The sequence below is a fragment of the Myotis daubentonii genome, chromosome 16 (assembly GCF_963259705.1).
Source record: "Myotis daubentonii chromosome 16, mMyoDau2.1, whole genome shotgun sequence".
Taxonomy (NCBI): domain Eukaryota; kingdom Metazoa; phylum Chordata; class Mammalia; order Chiroptera; family Vespertilionidae; genus Myotis; species Myotis daubentonii.
In genome coordinates, this window is record NC_081855.1 from 19947028 (window position 1) to 19961884 (window position 14857).

At 50.5% G+C, this 14857-nt stretch overlaps 3 protein-coding genes across 10 annotated transcripts in view; 1 reads left to right on the plus strand and 2 right to left on the minus strand.

The window, feature by feature from the left end:
• Positions 1-14857, minus strand: part of KIAA0753 (KIAA0753 ortholog) — a 64405-nt gene that overhangs the window by 45028 nt on the left and 4520 nt on the right. For 2 of the 8 annotated variants that reach the window (XM_059669008.1, XM_059669009.1), the window contains exons 2-6: positions 7098-7259; positions 5342-5960; positions 2284-2390; positions 1142-1204; positions 518-733 (exon numbers count right to left, since the gene is read on the minus strand). In XM_059669008.1, coding sequence (XP_059524991.1) covers positions 518-733; positions 1142-1204; positions 2284-2390; positions 5342-5960; positions 7098-7193 — 1101 coding nt within the window. In that variant the 5' untranslated portion in view covers positions 7194-7259. Of the gene's footprint in view, positions 1-517; positions 734-1141; positions 1205-2283; positions 2391-5341; positions 5961-7097; positions 7260-7947; positions 8769-11872; positions 11894-12030; positions 12056-12249; positions 12381-14857 lie in introns of those variants that run through there. The other 6 variants (XM_059669007.1, XM_059669010.1, XM_059669011.1 and 3 more) reach the window with 6 other exon arrangements.
• Positions 8025-11901, minus strand: LOC132219280 (collagen alpha-1(I) chain). Its single transcript, XM_059671654.1, has one exon. It carries the CDS (start codon positions 11899-11901, stop codon positions 8842-8844), a length of 3060 nt encoding a protein of 1019 aa, XP_059527637.1. The 3' UTR covers positions 8025-8841.
• TXNDC17 (thioredoxin domain containing 17) lies at positions 12478-14353 on the plus strand. Its single transcript, XM_059669015.1, has 3 exons — positions 12478-12863; positions 13393-13474; positions 13886-14353. The coding sequence occupies exons 1-3, from the start codon at positions 12719-12721 to the stop codon at positions 14016-14018; spliced, it is 360 nt and encodes a 119-aa protein (XP_059524998.1). The 5' UTR covers positions 12478-12718; the 3' UTR covers positions 14019-14353.

The window sequence follows — 14857 nt, forward strand, 5'->3', positions numbered from 1 at the left end:
AAAATGAAGTCCTTTTACTGCCCTCAGTAAAACTTTAATTTACTAGCTGTAGCAGCTTTGTCTGGTATTCTGCATAAACCTCAATGAAACTTGGAGATGACAAACATTATTTCCCTGCTTAGAAAAAAACGTACTTTTGCGTCATCTCATACACCATAAGGTTGTGGGTTAGGTTCAGTTCCCGGTCAGAGCACATATGGGAGGTAACCTATGGCTGTTCCTTTCTCACATAGATGTTTCTCTTTCTCTCTCTCTCTCTCTTTTCTCCTTTCCCCCCTCCTCTCTATAAAAATATATCCTTGGCTTAAGCATAAGTGATGGATGTGGACAACAGGGGGTGAGGGTGAGGGCAGGATTGGGGGGACATTGGGGTGATAAGGACACATTTGTAATATCTTAATCAATAAAGGGGAAAAAAATAAAAATGAAAAAAACACAACATATCCTTGGGTGAAGATTAAAAAACAAACCAACCAAGAAACAATGCATTTTTAACAACAATAAGTCAATTTCATACCTCAATTTGTTGCAGGATATCTATCACCACATCAGAAACGGAAGAATCAGCATCCACCTTGGCAGAACAGAGCGAAAGCTGGCGGATGAGACTGCCCAGTTCCCTATACTGAGCAGGCACTGGGTGTGCCCCTCGGTCAGTAAACTGCGTGACAAACATCTGTAAGGCCTGAACGGCTCCTCGATAGGCAGATGCCAGCCTGGACATTGCCCATGACTGGCAATAAGTGAAATATGAGAAGTTATTTCCATATTCAGAACTTCCTGACATTAACCCCACCCTTAAGAATATTTACAGTCTACCTTCTTTCTATATTGAACTATTTCTAAGGTGAAAACTTTTTCATAGTAAAGAGAATTGTAACGTTTACAGATTTCTAATGACAAAGTCTTTTTCTCCCTATTCTTCATTTCTTGCAGCAGCAGCAACAACAGCAATCTAGTTTCAAAAACTGTTCCTTGGAAGACAACCACAAATTCAGAATATTTAAGGTGCTAATGCCCTCACGAACAGGTTCTACAAGCACTGAAAATGGTATTATGCAGAGAACACACGATACTAACAAAACACTGGAAATCCAATTTAGAAATAATAAGTATTAATTATAATTAAGTTGCATCATACCTTCTTAGTGTGTTTAATATTATGTGGACTCAATTTATCCAATTCTTCCTGGATTTCTCTAACCTGTTTTATAAAGGGGGAAAAAAATGAAAACTTTGTGCCTTTCCACTGATTTTTTTTTTTTTACAGAAAAGAAACTGCTTGCCTTGTCCAAATATAACCATTATTATTTCAAGTCACTTGAAAATCAGACAAGGCTCTTCATTCATGTACCCCCAAAATAGATAATTGGTTTTCCATCACTTGGTCCCCAGTGTAAAAGGAACTGAACATGAAGGAGGGAAGGTGCAGGTGACTCAGAAAGGTAGGAGGCCAGGTCACAGTCTTCAGGGGGTCCTGTTCCAGAGCCCTGGGAGTCTTTACAGCAGAGGTCTGACAGGGTAGCATTCATGTTTTAAAACAATCTCTATGGTAGCAGTATAGAGTAAGGACCAAAATAGAACCCGAAAGGAATACAGAACAAAATCTAACTCACACAGTTTCTTTTAAATAAAAAGGTCCAGGTTTTGGTTCAAGCAATAAGGCCAACATGTGACTTAAGTGACCAGAAATGAGTTAAAGACTTATTAATGAGTAAGGCCTTAAAGTTAAAACACACATTTTTTTAAAATCTACCCATAAACAATAAAAATGCCCATTTATCAGCCATTAAATGTGTCCTGAAAGATATTTAACATGGTCTTCATTCTTTACTACTCAATAAAGATGATCAAAGTATTTACTATTTACTAAGCTTCTAGTCTAGTAGATAATAAACATGAGATAGATGGGATTAGGATTCATAACTAAAGACAAAGGGTTTCGGGGTAACTAATCCCCTTGACTTCATCATGTATGTGCTGTACAAGCATTTTTTCTGGGGAAAAGACCCATGGCTTTTAGTGGATTATCAAGAGTCTATGACACCAAAAAGTCAAAAACCACTACTTAAGGAGTTTGGCTATTTACACATAATACACAAATGCACATAAAGGCAGGTGGCAAAGAGAAGACGGATTATTTGTCCGTGTTCAGGAAATTGAGCCTCACAAACGCGTTAGAATTCATGGAGGATACTGAGGTGCTAATATTCCTGAGACGAAAGGGAAACAAACTCTGAGAAGGTAACACAGGCTGAAGGTCCCACTCCTCCCTGCCCTCACCTGCTGCTGGAGGACGTAGAGCGTCCGGGCAGAGCGCACAGCCTGCTCCTGCCTCCTGACCCTTATGCGTCGTTCTTCATCTGGATCCAAGGCTTCTTCCATTTTATCTGAAAATATCCCACCCCCCCAAAGTGGATTACAAACCAAACATAAAAACTTTAGAAAATTTCAATTACTCAGAGATAATAAAGTTGAAGATCTCTATTTTACGAAGAAAAATGAAGCTGTAGCAACAGCAAATGTCATTTTCCACCAGCCAAGAAGTCAGGAATAAGGGGGCCTATGTACCGACAGAGATGGAAGGGCCATGATGACATTACCAAGGTCAAGCTCCCCTCCAAGCAGGGATTCCCTGAACCAAGCTCCACTGGACAGCCTACTCCACTGTGAGGTACCTTTTACTATTTTAAAATTCTTTATATTGAGCCAAAATCTATAATGCTTTCTACTTTTTCAAAAACCTTTGACTGGCCCATTTTTATGTTTTGCAAGATTTCTTTCTTTCTCCAACATATGAAGATTACATGACTGTCCGAAGCCTTCACATTTGTTAGGAAGCACAGCTTCGCATACACTGTGTTCCACACTTTCAAAAGGTTAGTTCAAAGAAAGAGTTTCTGGAAGACTGACTAAGGGATGTGCAACTCACCCATTCCTTTCCAGTCAGTGGTTTTCAAATATGTCTACAACACAAATTCTTATGCAAAATTCCATCAAACCATCAGAGAGAAGCAGTGCTTCTTAAGTGTATTTTATCAATTCAAATTTTTCATATTTACTCATTAAAAAACAAACAAACTAGTGAAAGTACTTTTGAAGAACTTGAAAATTTGAAATCAAGGAGTTGTAGATACAGATACAGTCTCTGTGCTTACAAGCCAAACTGTTTCTCTCAGTTGGGCAGCACAGTGTGGAGAAACTGGGTTCGTATACTAGAGGCCCAGTGCATGGATTCGTGCACACTGAAAGGAAATTAGAAGGTGGCAGGTGGGGCGGGACTAGGTGAGATGGGCCAGACACACCCAGGAGCCACCTCCCACGGTCCCTCCCCGGCCAGCCACACCTGGGGCAGCATCTGTGGAGTGAGTGGGGTTCCTCCGGCAGGTGGGGTCCCTCGGCCTGGCCTGCAGGATTGAGCTGAAACCGGCAGTCCGATATCCCCCGAGGGGTCCCGGAGTGCGACTGGGCACTCTGCAAAGTTGCTGTTGCTCAGCAGCTCCTGCATTGAGCGCCTGCCCCCTGGTGGTCAGTGCACATCATAGCTACTGGCCGGTCAGCCCATCGGTTAGGCTTTTATATATACAGATGTCAATGGTAACTGGCTTGGGCACAGTTTTTAATTGTTCCTCTTACAGATGATTCTCTTTTTTTCTTTTTTATTGAATTTATTTGGGTGACATCTACATATATATCCTATCTAATAATAGACAAACATGGTAATTAACCATACCTCTGACACGATTCTCATTGGCTAATCAGGGCGATATGCAAATTAACTTCCAACCAAGATGGTGGCCGGCAGCCAGGCAGCTGAAGCAAACAGGAGGCTTGCTTGCTCCAGTGATGGAGGAAGCCAAGGTTCCCCGCCTGCCGCCGCCGGCCTCTGAGCTGCATTCTAAAAAACAATGTTGCAATTATAGAAGCTAAACAAACCCCAGAAACCTGCTTTCAGCCAGCCGGGCCTCAGAGCTGGAGTTGCAACAGTGTTTCAATTATAGAAGCCAAACAAACCCAGATACCTGCTTTCAGCAGCCGAGGTCTCAGAGCTGGAGCTGAGCCTCAGAGCTAAAGCCGGCTCTCAGTTCCAGTGACAGCCATAGAAGGTAAATAAATCCCAGAATAAAAAAGAAAAAAAGAAAAAAAGGAGAGGTTGGGAGCTCAGTCACCCGCCAGCCTGAAAACAGCCCTCAGCCCCTCACCCAGACTGGCCAGGCACCCCAGTGGGGACCCCCACCCTGAAGGGTGTGTGACCAGCTGCAAACAGCCATCATCCCCTCATCCAGCCTGGCCAGGCACCCAAGCGGGACCCCCCACCCGTGCACCAGGCCTCTATCCTATATAGTAAAAGGGTAATATGCAAACTGACCCTAACAGCAGAAGGACTGGGAATGACTGGTCACTATGACACACACTGACCACCAAGGGGCAGACGCTCAATGCAGGAGGTCTCACATGCGAGGAGCTCTGCTCAGCCACAAGCCAGGCTGATGGCTGCCAGAAGAGCGGTGGTGGTGGGAGCCTCTCCCGCCTCCTCAGCAGCGCTAAGGATGTCCGACTGCAGTTTAGGCCTGCTCCCTGCTGGCAAGTGGACATCCCCCGAGGGCTGCCGGGCTGCCAGAGGGATGTCTGATTGCCATCTTAGGCCCAATCCCCCAGGGAGTGAGCCTAAGTCAGCAGGTGGTCATCCCCTGAGGGGTCCTAGACTGCGAGGGCACAGGCCGGGCTGAGGGACACCCCCCCAGCCCCCCCGAGTGCACAAATTTTTGTGCACCGAGCCTCTAGTGTGTGTGTGTGTGTGTGTGTGTGTGTGTGTCCCTAAGATGCAAATAGACCGAATGGCAGAACTGAACAACCAAACAACCAGTTGCTATGATGTGCACTGACCACCGGGGGCGTGCACAGAACATGGCGGGCATCGGCCGTGGTGGAATGGTGGCACTGGTGAGCGGGGGCACCAGACCAAGGCGGGGTGCCAATCACTGTCATTGGGGTGAGCCTCTGGTGGTTACTGAAAATTCTTTGCTCCCGTGTCCCGTGGTTCCGCTGGGGGCATGCACAGGTTCTGACAACAGGTACCCTAACCCCTAGGCTGGGCCCTTGGTCAGTCGATGACCAAGTGCAGCTTCAGGAAAGGAGCTGTGTCACCTGCCTCTGGAGAAAGGAGGGACGAGGGCAGAAAAAACCTTCAGAAAAAAGACACTGGTCAAACTCAAAGTCTACCTGTCTGGTCATGAGTGCTTGCTCCAGTGACAGGAGGAGGGAGGGGAGTCTGATGGGGGTGGGGGTCCCAAAAGAATGAACGTGTATGAACTATTCCACCCTCACCAATTTTCCTCACCTTTTGTTACTTCTTTGATTTTATGGATACAATTGCTCAATATTTTCTGGAGTCGCTGAACTTCTAGCAGTCTTCTGTGTTCACACAGGCTTTTGTGGTCACCTGTCCTGCCATGAGGCCGCAGTCCTGGGTCATGGGTGGGTGGCGAATTTGGCATGGTCAAATCTGACTGTCCTGCCTGAGATGTGTATACGTATACTTTGGCACCTGAGCTGGAAATTTCTACTTTGGATGGCTGGTGGTTGCAATGAAAAGCTTCTTGATTCATTTCCTTCCTTTCCACCCCAAGGTCAGATTTTTTATGCTTGGTGCATCCACATTTCGGAGAGATTTGGGATTGACTTGTGAGATGATGTTTTTTTACATGTTCTTCAAAGTGTCTTCGTTTCATATCTCTTTTGGCAAGGTGGACAGCGTAGCTAAGTCTCTCTTCTGATACAACAGAAAATGAAACAGAACTGCTTAGATCAGGACCATCTCCAAAATCCAAATCTTTACAGTGGTCCGACTCAGTGTGCGAGTGCTTCAGTTTTTCTATTTTAATTGCATGTGGGTAAGAATACCGGATTGCCAAGTTGCTTGAATGTGTAGGAACATTCTTATTAAACTGCAGCTGGTTCTTTAAAAAAAGTAAAAGTAAGCAATCGTTAGAAAAATAATATGTTGTATAGTTGGTATTATGTCCACACCAAGTTTAAAATAGTGCTAAGAGGTATTTTTATTTTGTAATGATAGAATCATCCGCTCTCTTACATCCTGAATCCATCACATACCACCAGTTGCAGACTGGATAAACAAACTGGCACACTCCTGCTCTGGAATACTCAGTATTAAAAAGGAACAAACTGACACCTGCAACACATAGATGAATCTTCAATACATTGCACCCAGTGAAAAAAATTCTTCCACAAAAGAGTGCATCGCATAGGATTCCCTTTATATGAAGTTTTAAAACTGACCAAATGAACAGTGGTGGAAAAAAATCTGCATAGTGGTTGCCTCTGGAGGGAAGGGAGGGACTGACCAGGAAGGGGCATAGAGAGCCCTCTGGGTAGTGGACATGATCCGTATCTTGAAAGAGGCATGGGTCACACTGGTGTACACATCTGTCAAACTCAGCAAATATGAATGAATATATTCATTTCAGATGTAAAATTTACATGAAGAGAAAAAATGGTGAAGAAGGAATTCTAGTACTAGGTATGATATGCATGCTGAATTAGTTAGGGTACCGGTGTCTGAAATTTACTTTGACATGTCAAACAATAAGTTGGGTTAATGAATGGATCCTAGAGGGATGGACTGAAGGAAAGATATGTAATTGAAAAGTACAGTGAAATAGTAATAGAATCTTGATGTTCACTGTGAAATTCAACTTTGCTGTATATTTGAAGATTTTTGTAACACAACGTTGGAAGTAAAAACATTTTGGGTACAACTGGGTCAAGTTCAATAAAGGCTGGTTATTAGGTAATTTTAGGAAATTGTTTTTGTCAATTTCTTAGGTTTGATAATGGTATCATGGTTAAGTAGAAGAGCTTATTTTTAGGATCAGTATTTTGTCATATCTGCAACTTACTCTGAAGTGGTTCTGCAACCATTTTAGAGGTGGTGAGACAGAAAAACAGGTAGGACAAATTGTTACAACTGTTGACGCTAGACGGATTACAAAAGGTGTTCTTGCCCTTTTCTTTCAGCTTTTCTGCTTGAAATGTTTCATAATAAAAATATGAAGGGGGAAGAAAACCACAACTACCTGGGTCTGAAGTCTCCAGGGGTCACTCCTCCCATCTAGCTGGACACTAGATGCGTGATTAACACAAGTTGAAGCTGGTCTGCCTGGTCCCATCATGTCAGATAGTGCAGAACAATGGTGAAAGCCTAGTTACCAGCCAACAGTTCTTCCCCAAACCATGGCCTAAAATAAAAGAAAGCTACTTTCAGACCAAGAGTCTTCAAAGGGAAAGAATAAGTGAAACACAACATCATGCTCTTATAACAATGTTCTGGCAGCCCGTAGCAACCTCATACTAGGGAGCCAATGACATGAGGATAGGTATATGATAGCTTCTTCCATTTACAAAAGCATTGAAATTAGACTTCCCAAGAGAATAGGGAGACACTACTTTAATGACAATCTATTGAGCCCTTTTCATTCCAAATTTCAAATCTCAAGGGTCTCTAGTAAGATATTACTACAAACAGAGCTCCGCTATGGTCAACAAGCACTTCCCAGCAGGGCATTTTACGGACACATGTTCTACATTCATAAATCCCAACCACTCGTCAGAAAGTAGTCCCGCTTGCCCTATGAGGTGGCTCAAAACGACACAACTGAACGACTCTAAGTAAACCTCAGGGTCAGAATATCTAGATTTATGCCAGGATCTGCCATTAACCACTGAATGACCTCTCCACACCTTCCATTTCCCCATCTCCCCCCTCTATGCACACACAGTGGAGATAAACGATATGAAAGTGTTAAGCTGTTACAGGCTCTACTCATTATCACTGCCTCTCCCTATTCTGAAGGCTCCTGATAGACATGGCATTATCCCTGCACTCGTCACGTGCTTATTTCACACTTGTCTCACGTTGTTATTTACCTATTTCACAGGTACATGTCTCATCTTCCCAGCTAGACAAAGTTCCTTGAGGGTAAGGGCCTTGTCTTGCTCTTCTCTGATATTTCCCACAATACAGTGCTTTGAGCATAGTAGACAATTTAACTCATTTGTTGAATTAAGCTGATTTTCCATGAACTGACTTGTGTTAAATGGAGAATTTGTTCTCTCAAAGAATCCCATGGTAAATCAACTGGGAAATGCAGGTTTAAAAAAAAAATCCCTACTGTAAGCTTCTGAATAAACCCAACATCTGTAGACTGGATTTGTTAAAGACAGATACATCTGAAGGAACATAAAGGCAGCTGTCCAAGATTCCTTATTTCTAAGGCTGTAGAGACAAGATAAAAAACGAAGATGGGAGGAGGTACATGGGCAAGGCACTCCCAGCTGGCTTCGTATCACCACCGTTCAGGGGCTGGAGCCGCACAATGAAGGAGTCTGCAGAACTGGGGGCCAGGGTGACTGCAACTTTTATGTGGTCAACACCTTCCCCCGGGCTGCATGAGGCCTAATGATCCTTTCTCTACAGGAAAAAACTAGGCGATGTCCACAGTTCCCCGATACCCCGAGTGATGCCACACACACAGAGACACACACACACACACACACACACACACACACACACACACACACTGTTCCCCTGTACAAAGTCCTGGGACACCTTTCTCCTCGCAATCTGTCCCTTTCCAATTGCTCCAGGAAACCTCCCAATGCGTTACCCCACATACCGTGGGACTTCTCCACACAATATCCCCCCTCCCCCATCCTGAGACACCTCTACATCCTGCGCCTCCATCCACAAGCCAGGACAAATCTCCCCCACACTGTTCCCTCCCAGAGTCCCAGGACCCCTCAACTTGTGCCCTACTCTTACTACAGGAATGCCCCCCTCCATCTGTCCTCCCCCACACAATTTTCTCCCAAATTGTCCCCCCTCACTCTCATTCCAGACACTCCTCCAGTCTGGCTGCTCCCTCTCCGCTGTGGGTGATCTCTGAAACGGCCAATGCCCATTTCCTCCCTTGAAACTGCGGACACTGCCACAGCCTCATTCCCGCCCCCAGTCGCTCCTGTCCCTGACACTCCTGGCACACTCTCCCAGTCGGTTCCTTCCCCCACAGACCCTGGGCAGCTCCAGGACCTGGTCCCGCGCCCATGGGTGTATGACACCCCCGCTGCCTGGCTCCTCCCGGCCGGCCCCAGGATACTCCCACCTCCTGTCTCCGCCCCAGAAGGCCCCGGCCCCCTTGCAGACCGTCTCGTCACCACGGTGAGGCCTGAGCCAGCAGCAGTGGTTTCTTCTCCTGTAGACCCAGACACCCACACCGCAGCAGGCACGTGCCCCGCCACGGGAACTCCTACACCTGCAAGCACCCCCAGAGACAGAGGTACCCTCACAGCCTCGGGGACGACCGTAGTGGGTCCCCGCCACAGGCCTGGCCCGCCTTCAGAGCCCGCCTCCCTGCCCACAGGTCCCGAAGCCGGGGCAGCAGCGGGCCCGTCCGTCGCCAGTCTCCTTCCCCGCGCACCAGCGACATCCCCAGCGCTGTTGTCACCCACCACCAGCCCAGGAGCGCCAGCAGCTGTGGGCACTCCCACAGCCATGGCGACTCTGGCAGCCCCCGGCATCTCCGCCCTCTGTCTTCTTCCCGATGAGCCCAAGGGATCCCCAGAGAGTGTCTCCTCCTCTCCAGGCCCAGGCACCCCCGCGGTCTGTCTCCTCCCTGGCAAGTGTGAGAAGCCCCCAGAGCCGGGCTCCACCCCCAGAGGACAAGGCACCCTGGGAGCAGCGGGCACCTCCACGGCCACAGGAACCCCGGCACTCTGCCTCCTTCCCCAGGATCTGGGGACACCCCCAGAGCCAGTCTCTTCCCCGACAAGCCCAGGTGCCTCGGGAGCGACAGCAACCTTGCCAGTCGCCGGAAGGCCGGGCACCGGCCTCCTTCCCCAGAGCCTCGGGAAAGCCGCAGACCCCGCATTCCCTCTCACAGCCACCGGCTCCTCAGAAGCCACAGGGACCCCAGCAGCCGGGGGCGTTCCGGTAATGAGATCGCCTTCCCACGGGTTCAAGACCCCTCTAGAGCTGACTTCCGGACATGCAGGGCCTGACACCCACACAGCGGCAGGCACCCTCCCAGAGCCAGGCGCACCCACAGCTGCGGGGACCCCCGCGGGGGCGCACCTGTGCTTGAGCATGCCTGATGCCTCGGGCATCCCCACCACGGCCTGCCTCCTCCTGCACAGACATGCAACATCCCTGTAGCCAGCCTCCTGGTCCACGGACCCAGGGACCCCTAACGTTGTCGGCACCAGAGCCCCCTGCTCCCCCACCGCCTGCCTCCTCTCCCACAGACTCGGGACATCCTCACAGCACGTCTCCTCCCCAAGCACCCCTGGCACTGCCTCAGCCAGAGGCACCCCCAGAGCCTGCTGCCTGCCCCACAGGCCTGGGATGCCACCGTAACGTGTCTGCTCTCCTATGGCCCCTGGTACCACCCCAGCCTGGGACACACCCACAGGCTGGGCTGGTCCCCACAGACCCAGCACACTCCCTCCGCCTGCCTCCTGCCCCAAAGCCCCAGGTGCGCCCATGGCCTGTCCTACACCCCACAGGCCTGGCGCACCCCCGCGGCCTGCCTCCTGCTCTCCGGGGCCAGACACCTCCGCGGTCTGGGCTACTTCCCATGGCCCTGGGTCCCCTGCAGAGCCCGTCTCTGCCCACACGGCCTGTCCCATCTCCCTGAACCCTGGGTCGCCGCCGCATCTAGCTTCCTCTTCCACAGCACAAGGCACCCCTACAGGCTGCCTGGAGACCCACAGGTCAGGGACACCCCCAGGGCCCACCTCCTCCAGAGCTCCTCTCCTCTGCCACATGCCTGGGGCACCCACGGAGGGCGTTTCCTCTGCAGCTCTGGGTACCTCCACAGCCTGGCCCCTCCCCCACAAGGTGTCCCCATAGACTGCCTCCTGCACCAGAGCTGGGGCACCCCCACAGCCTACCTCTCCCTCCACAGCTCTGGGTACCTCCACAGCCTCAGGCCACCCCGCGGCCCCAGGCACCCCCATAACCGGTCCTCTTCCCCACGGGCCTGGGGCAACCTCGTAGCCTATCTCCTCCACAGTCCCAGGCACCCCCGGAGCTGGCCCTCTCCCCAGCAGGAGTGGGGCAATCCCAGAACTTGTGGCCAGACCCCCAGGCACACCCTCAGGAGGCAAGCTCACCGCCTGGCCCAGGCCCCGCCAGCCCGGGGGCCGCTCACATCCCGCCCCTGGGCCAGCAGCTGCAGGTGCTCCTGCGGCCTGGGGCGCGGCCCTAACCTGCCCTTCCACCCACGGCCCCGTGAGACCTCGGCGGCTGGTCTCTACCCACGAAGCTCGGCCGGGCACACCCCTTTCCACCGGCCCTTCTCCTGCAGGGACGGGGTGGAGCTCGACTCGGCTCCCTTCCCCACCCCCTGAGGCCGCCCTCATGGCCTGCACCTTCAGCCACAGCTCCAGGATGCTCTCGTGCCCCACGGACCCCGGGCGGCCTTTCCGCTCCCCGCCCCGCGGGCTCCTGCACACGGCCTGCTCCTCGTCCCCGGTGCCAGTCACCCACACCGACCCCGCAGGCCCCACCAGCTGGGGCTCCCCCGCGGCCCCGTTCACCAGCACAGCCCCGGGGGCCTCCGCAGCCTCGACGGAGCCTGCAGTGCCCGGCGCCCCCGAAGCCTCGCTCGCCCCGGGGCCCTCGACGGTCTCCGCCGCTCGTCTTCCCCGCCGCGGCTGCCGACAGCCCGGCGGCTTCCCTGCACTCACACAGCGTGTCCCCCACCCCAAGGACCTCGCCCGGCGCCTCCCCCCTGGGCCTCGGGACGCCCCCGTCCATTTCCTCCCCCCAGGCCGCCGGGCTCCGCGCCCGGACCTGCTGGGCCCCACACAGCGGCCCGGCATCTCAGTGCTCGCTCGCCCCAGCGCCCGCCCGGCTCAGGGCTCGAGGGCAACTCCCATCCCACCCCCGGACCCCCACCCCACGCAGGCCCAGGGCACCTGGCCCCCGGGCTGCTCCACACTCGCACTCACACCAGCTCCAACCGCGCAGCCTGACTTCCTCCCAGCCCCCCGCCCCCGCGCCCCCGCTCGCCCTCCCTTCAGTCCTGGCCCCACCCTAAAGCCTAAACAGGAAAATAGTTAAAAGGGGCGACGAGCAGCAGTATCTGCCCTGGGCCAAGCTCTCCTCTCCCCCACGTCCATGAGTCCTAACGCAGCTCCCCAGGACCCCCCAACACCGCAAGTGCCCACCCGGCCTGAGGCGGCGAGGCACGGCTACTGGGAAGCAGGCGGGGGGGACCTCAATTAGGCCTGGTTTCCGGCCGCTCGCCCGGTCGCCATGGCAACAGGCGCAGGGCGGCTTGGGAGCCGTTAGAGCTCGAAAGCCACGTAAGGGTTCCAGGGCTGCGCGGCAGCAGGTTTTGCAGCCATTGTCTAGGGGGCTGGGGCCGAGACCAAATTAGGAAAGAAGCCTGGGTTTCGGAATGGAGCCAGAACGGGAAGGTCGGAGAAGCGAGAGCAGAAAGGCGGTACGGATGAGTTATGGCCCTCAGAGGCCCCCGTAGCCCCCCATCTCCCCAAGCTTTTGGGCTCCTGCAGTCACCTGGTGCTCAGCCCACCCGGAAGCAGGTTCGCCCCGCCCCACGTGGGCCCCGCCTCTGGGCAGTACCACCCGGACTATCTTCCCTGGACTATCCTCGGTTCCCGGAGCGCGTTCCCCATGGCCCCTTACGAGGAGGTGAGTGTGTCCGGCTTCGAGGACTTCACCCGGGCTGTGGAGCAGCACAAAGGCAAGACCATTTTCGCCTACTTTACCGGTTCTAAGGACGCCGAAGGGAAAAGCTGGTGCCCCGACTGCGTGCTGGGTGAGGCCGGGGTTCGGGGCTGCTGCCCAGGGGAGTGGAGGAAGGCAAGGCCGAGGTTCTGGCCGGAGAGCGGGGTTCATGGCAGAGGGAGGAGTCTTACTCCTGGAGATCCGCAGGGCTTTCTAAGCTGGCATTTTGCCTCCTTGTCCCACCTTGTTCCCTTCTCTCCCGTTAAGTGCGCCCCCGCCCCAGGAGTGCCTCCTACCATTCGACCCATAGCATCTTGACATCTAGTCCTTTACAATTTTTCACTTCCTCAGTATGATTAGCGTCTTAGTGAGGACGGGGGTTGATGTCCTTTGCATAGGTCAGCAAATATGCCTTTCATTCTTCTGGGCGTCGGGACCAGGACGTAGTTACCCTTAAAGTGGCTTTTAAATCAGAAAACACCTGCCTCCTGTTAACCTCAGTTAACTGCAGGTTAGGTCTGAGTTGTTAGCTACATGAGGGGAGGGGAGAGGGATGCTGTTTATCAGGGCTTGGTTGTATAGAGTTGATGTGATTATTTTATATCAACTTTATTTTTAAGCTGAACCAGTCGTACGAGAAGGGCTGAAGCATATTTGTGAAGAATGTGTGTTCATCTACTGCCAAGTAGGAGAAAAACCTTAGTAAGTGGCAATATATACTCTCTCCCCCAGACATGCACTGCACTCTGACAAACAGGTGGGAAGGGCCCCCGGACTCAGGTTCTATGTCTAAGGTACAGTGGATGAGTCAAGCAATTAGAAGATATAAATACAAATCAAAATTCTGGATGTTCAGCCGCTTGTATTAGAAGGGTAATTCAATAAATTTAGTCTGGTGTTAGTTCAGAACTTAATTGTCTTTACATACATATCTTAATCACACTTTAAAGGAAACTTACACAGGGGAATAGGTAAGTCACAGTTCTTAAGGTTTTTAAAATGTACAACAAAATGATTACTAAAAAACTAAGTGTAGGAATATATCAAATATTAAACAAAATATAAGAAACATAGTAAAATGTTTTTCATGATCACTTTTTCTTTTCAAAATAGTTGGAAAGATCCAAATAATGACTTCAGAACAAACTTGAAAATAACCGCAGTGCCTACACTCCTTAAATATGGAACAGTGAGTATCTTTCTTCAACTATGTTGGGGCTACAGTTCACCCTGTCACAACTTTTAACTCGTTCTGGATTCAGATATGGAAAGGTCTTGACATTTCATCCAAACATCACAGTGCTGTTCAGAGTGCATCTGTCCATCCCCTATGGACAATCCCAATAAATTGTTAATAATGTAAATAGCTAAGTATTACATCTTTTTATGCTTTTTAAAAGTTATTAATTTAAAATTCTATAAGCACTGCTCAAGAAAGTTGATTTACACATGGTTTCTTAAACACTGGCATCAATGGCTGCTTGCCAGTTAACCCATAATTCTGGTTGAGAAGGAACTTCTAGTCAATAGCCCTGGGATTCTAAACTAAAGGATAGAGGGCAAGGGGGTGGCACTGGACTTGCTGTCAGTCACACTCTGATTACCACTTACTAGCAGTGTAACCATAGGCAAGTTACTTAAACTGTCTAAGCCTCAGTCTCCCCCTTTTGAACAAAGATTGTTCTAAGACTGACATGAAAATGCAGCTAAGCACTAACACGGTGCCTGGTTTGTGGTGTCTGCCAAAATAAACGTTAGCTTTGCCAAATGAGCACAAGTATTTGAAATTCCTCATCTTTGTTCTAGTCTAAGGTCAAGAGTCCAATTAGTTAACTATCCATCTCCCTGCCATCACTAGGTCAGCGACATAGCAATGATTCTTCCATTAAAGCTCTTTGCAAAGCAAGTAGTGAGACAGCTATGTCCTCTTCTCCTGCAGAATGTAAAAGACCTTACGCCGTTCCTGCTCTGGGATGTACAGAGGTCATTGACTCTATTTCTTATGTGGATAAGGAATAGTCAATGACTACTATGTAGATAAGAAGGGTGGGGTAGCTGACCTGAGGGACAGTAAGGTTCCAGGAG

Excerpts from the sequence above, each read along its gene's own strand:
- LOC132219280 (XM_059671654.1), bottom strand. The coding sequence starts at position 11,901 with ATGCCGGGCCGCTGTGTGGGGCCCAGCAGGTCCGGGCGCGGAGCCCGG.
- TXNDC17 (XM_059669015.1), top strand. The coding sequence starts at position 12,719 with ATGGCCCCTTACGAGGAGGTGAGTGTGTCCGGCTTCGAGGACTTCACC. Across the intron at positions 12,864-13,392 it reads GTGCCCCGACTGCGTGCTGG|CTGAACCAGTCGTACGAGAA; the intron begins GTGAGGCCGGGG and ends TTTATTTTTAAG. Across the intron at positions 13,475-13,885 it reads CAAGTAGGAGAAAAACCTTA|TTGGAAAGATCCAAATAATG; the intron begins GTAAGTGGCAAT and ends TTTTCAAAATAG.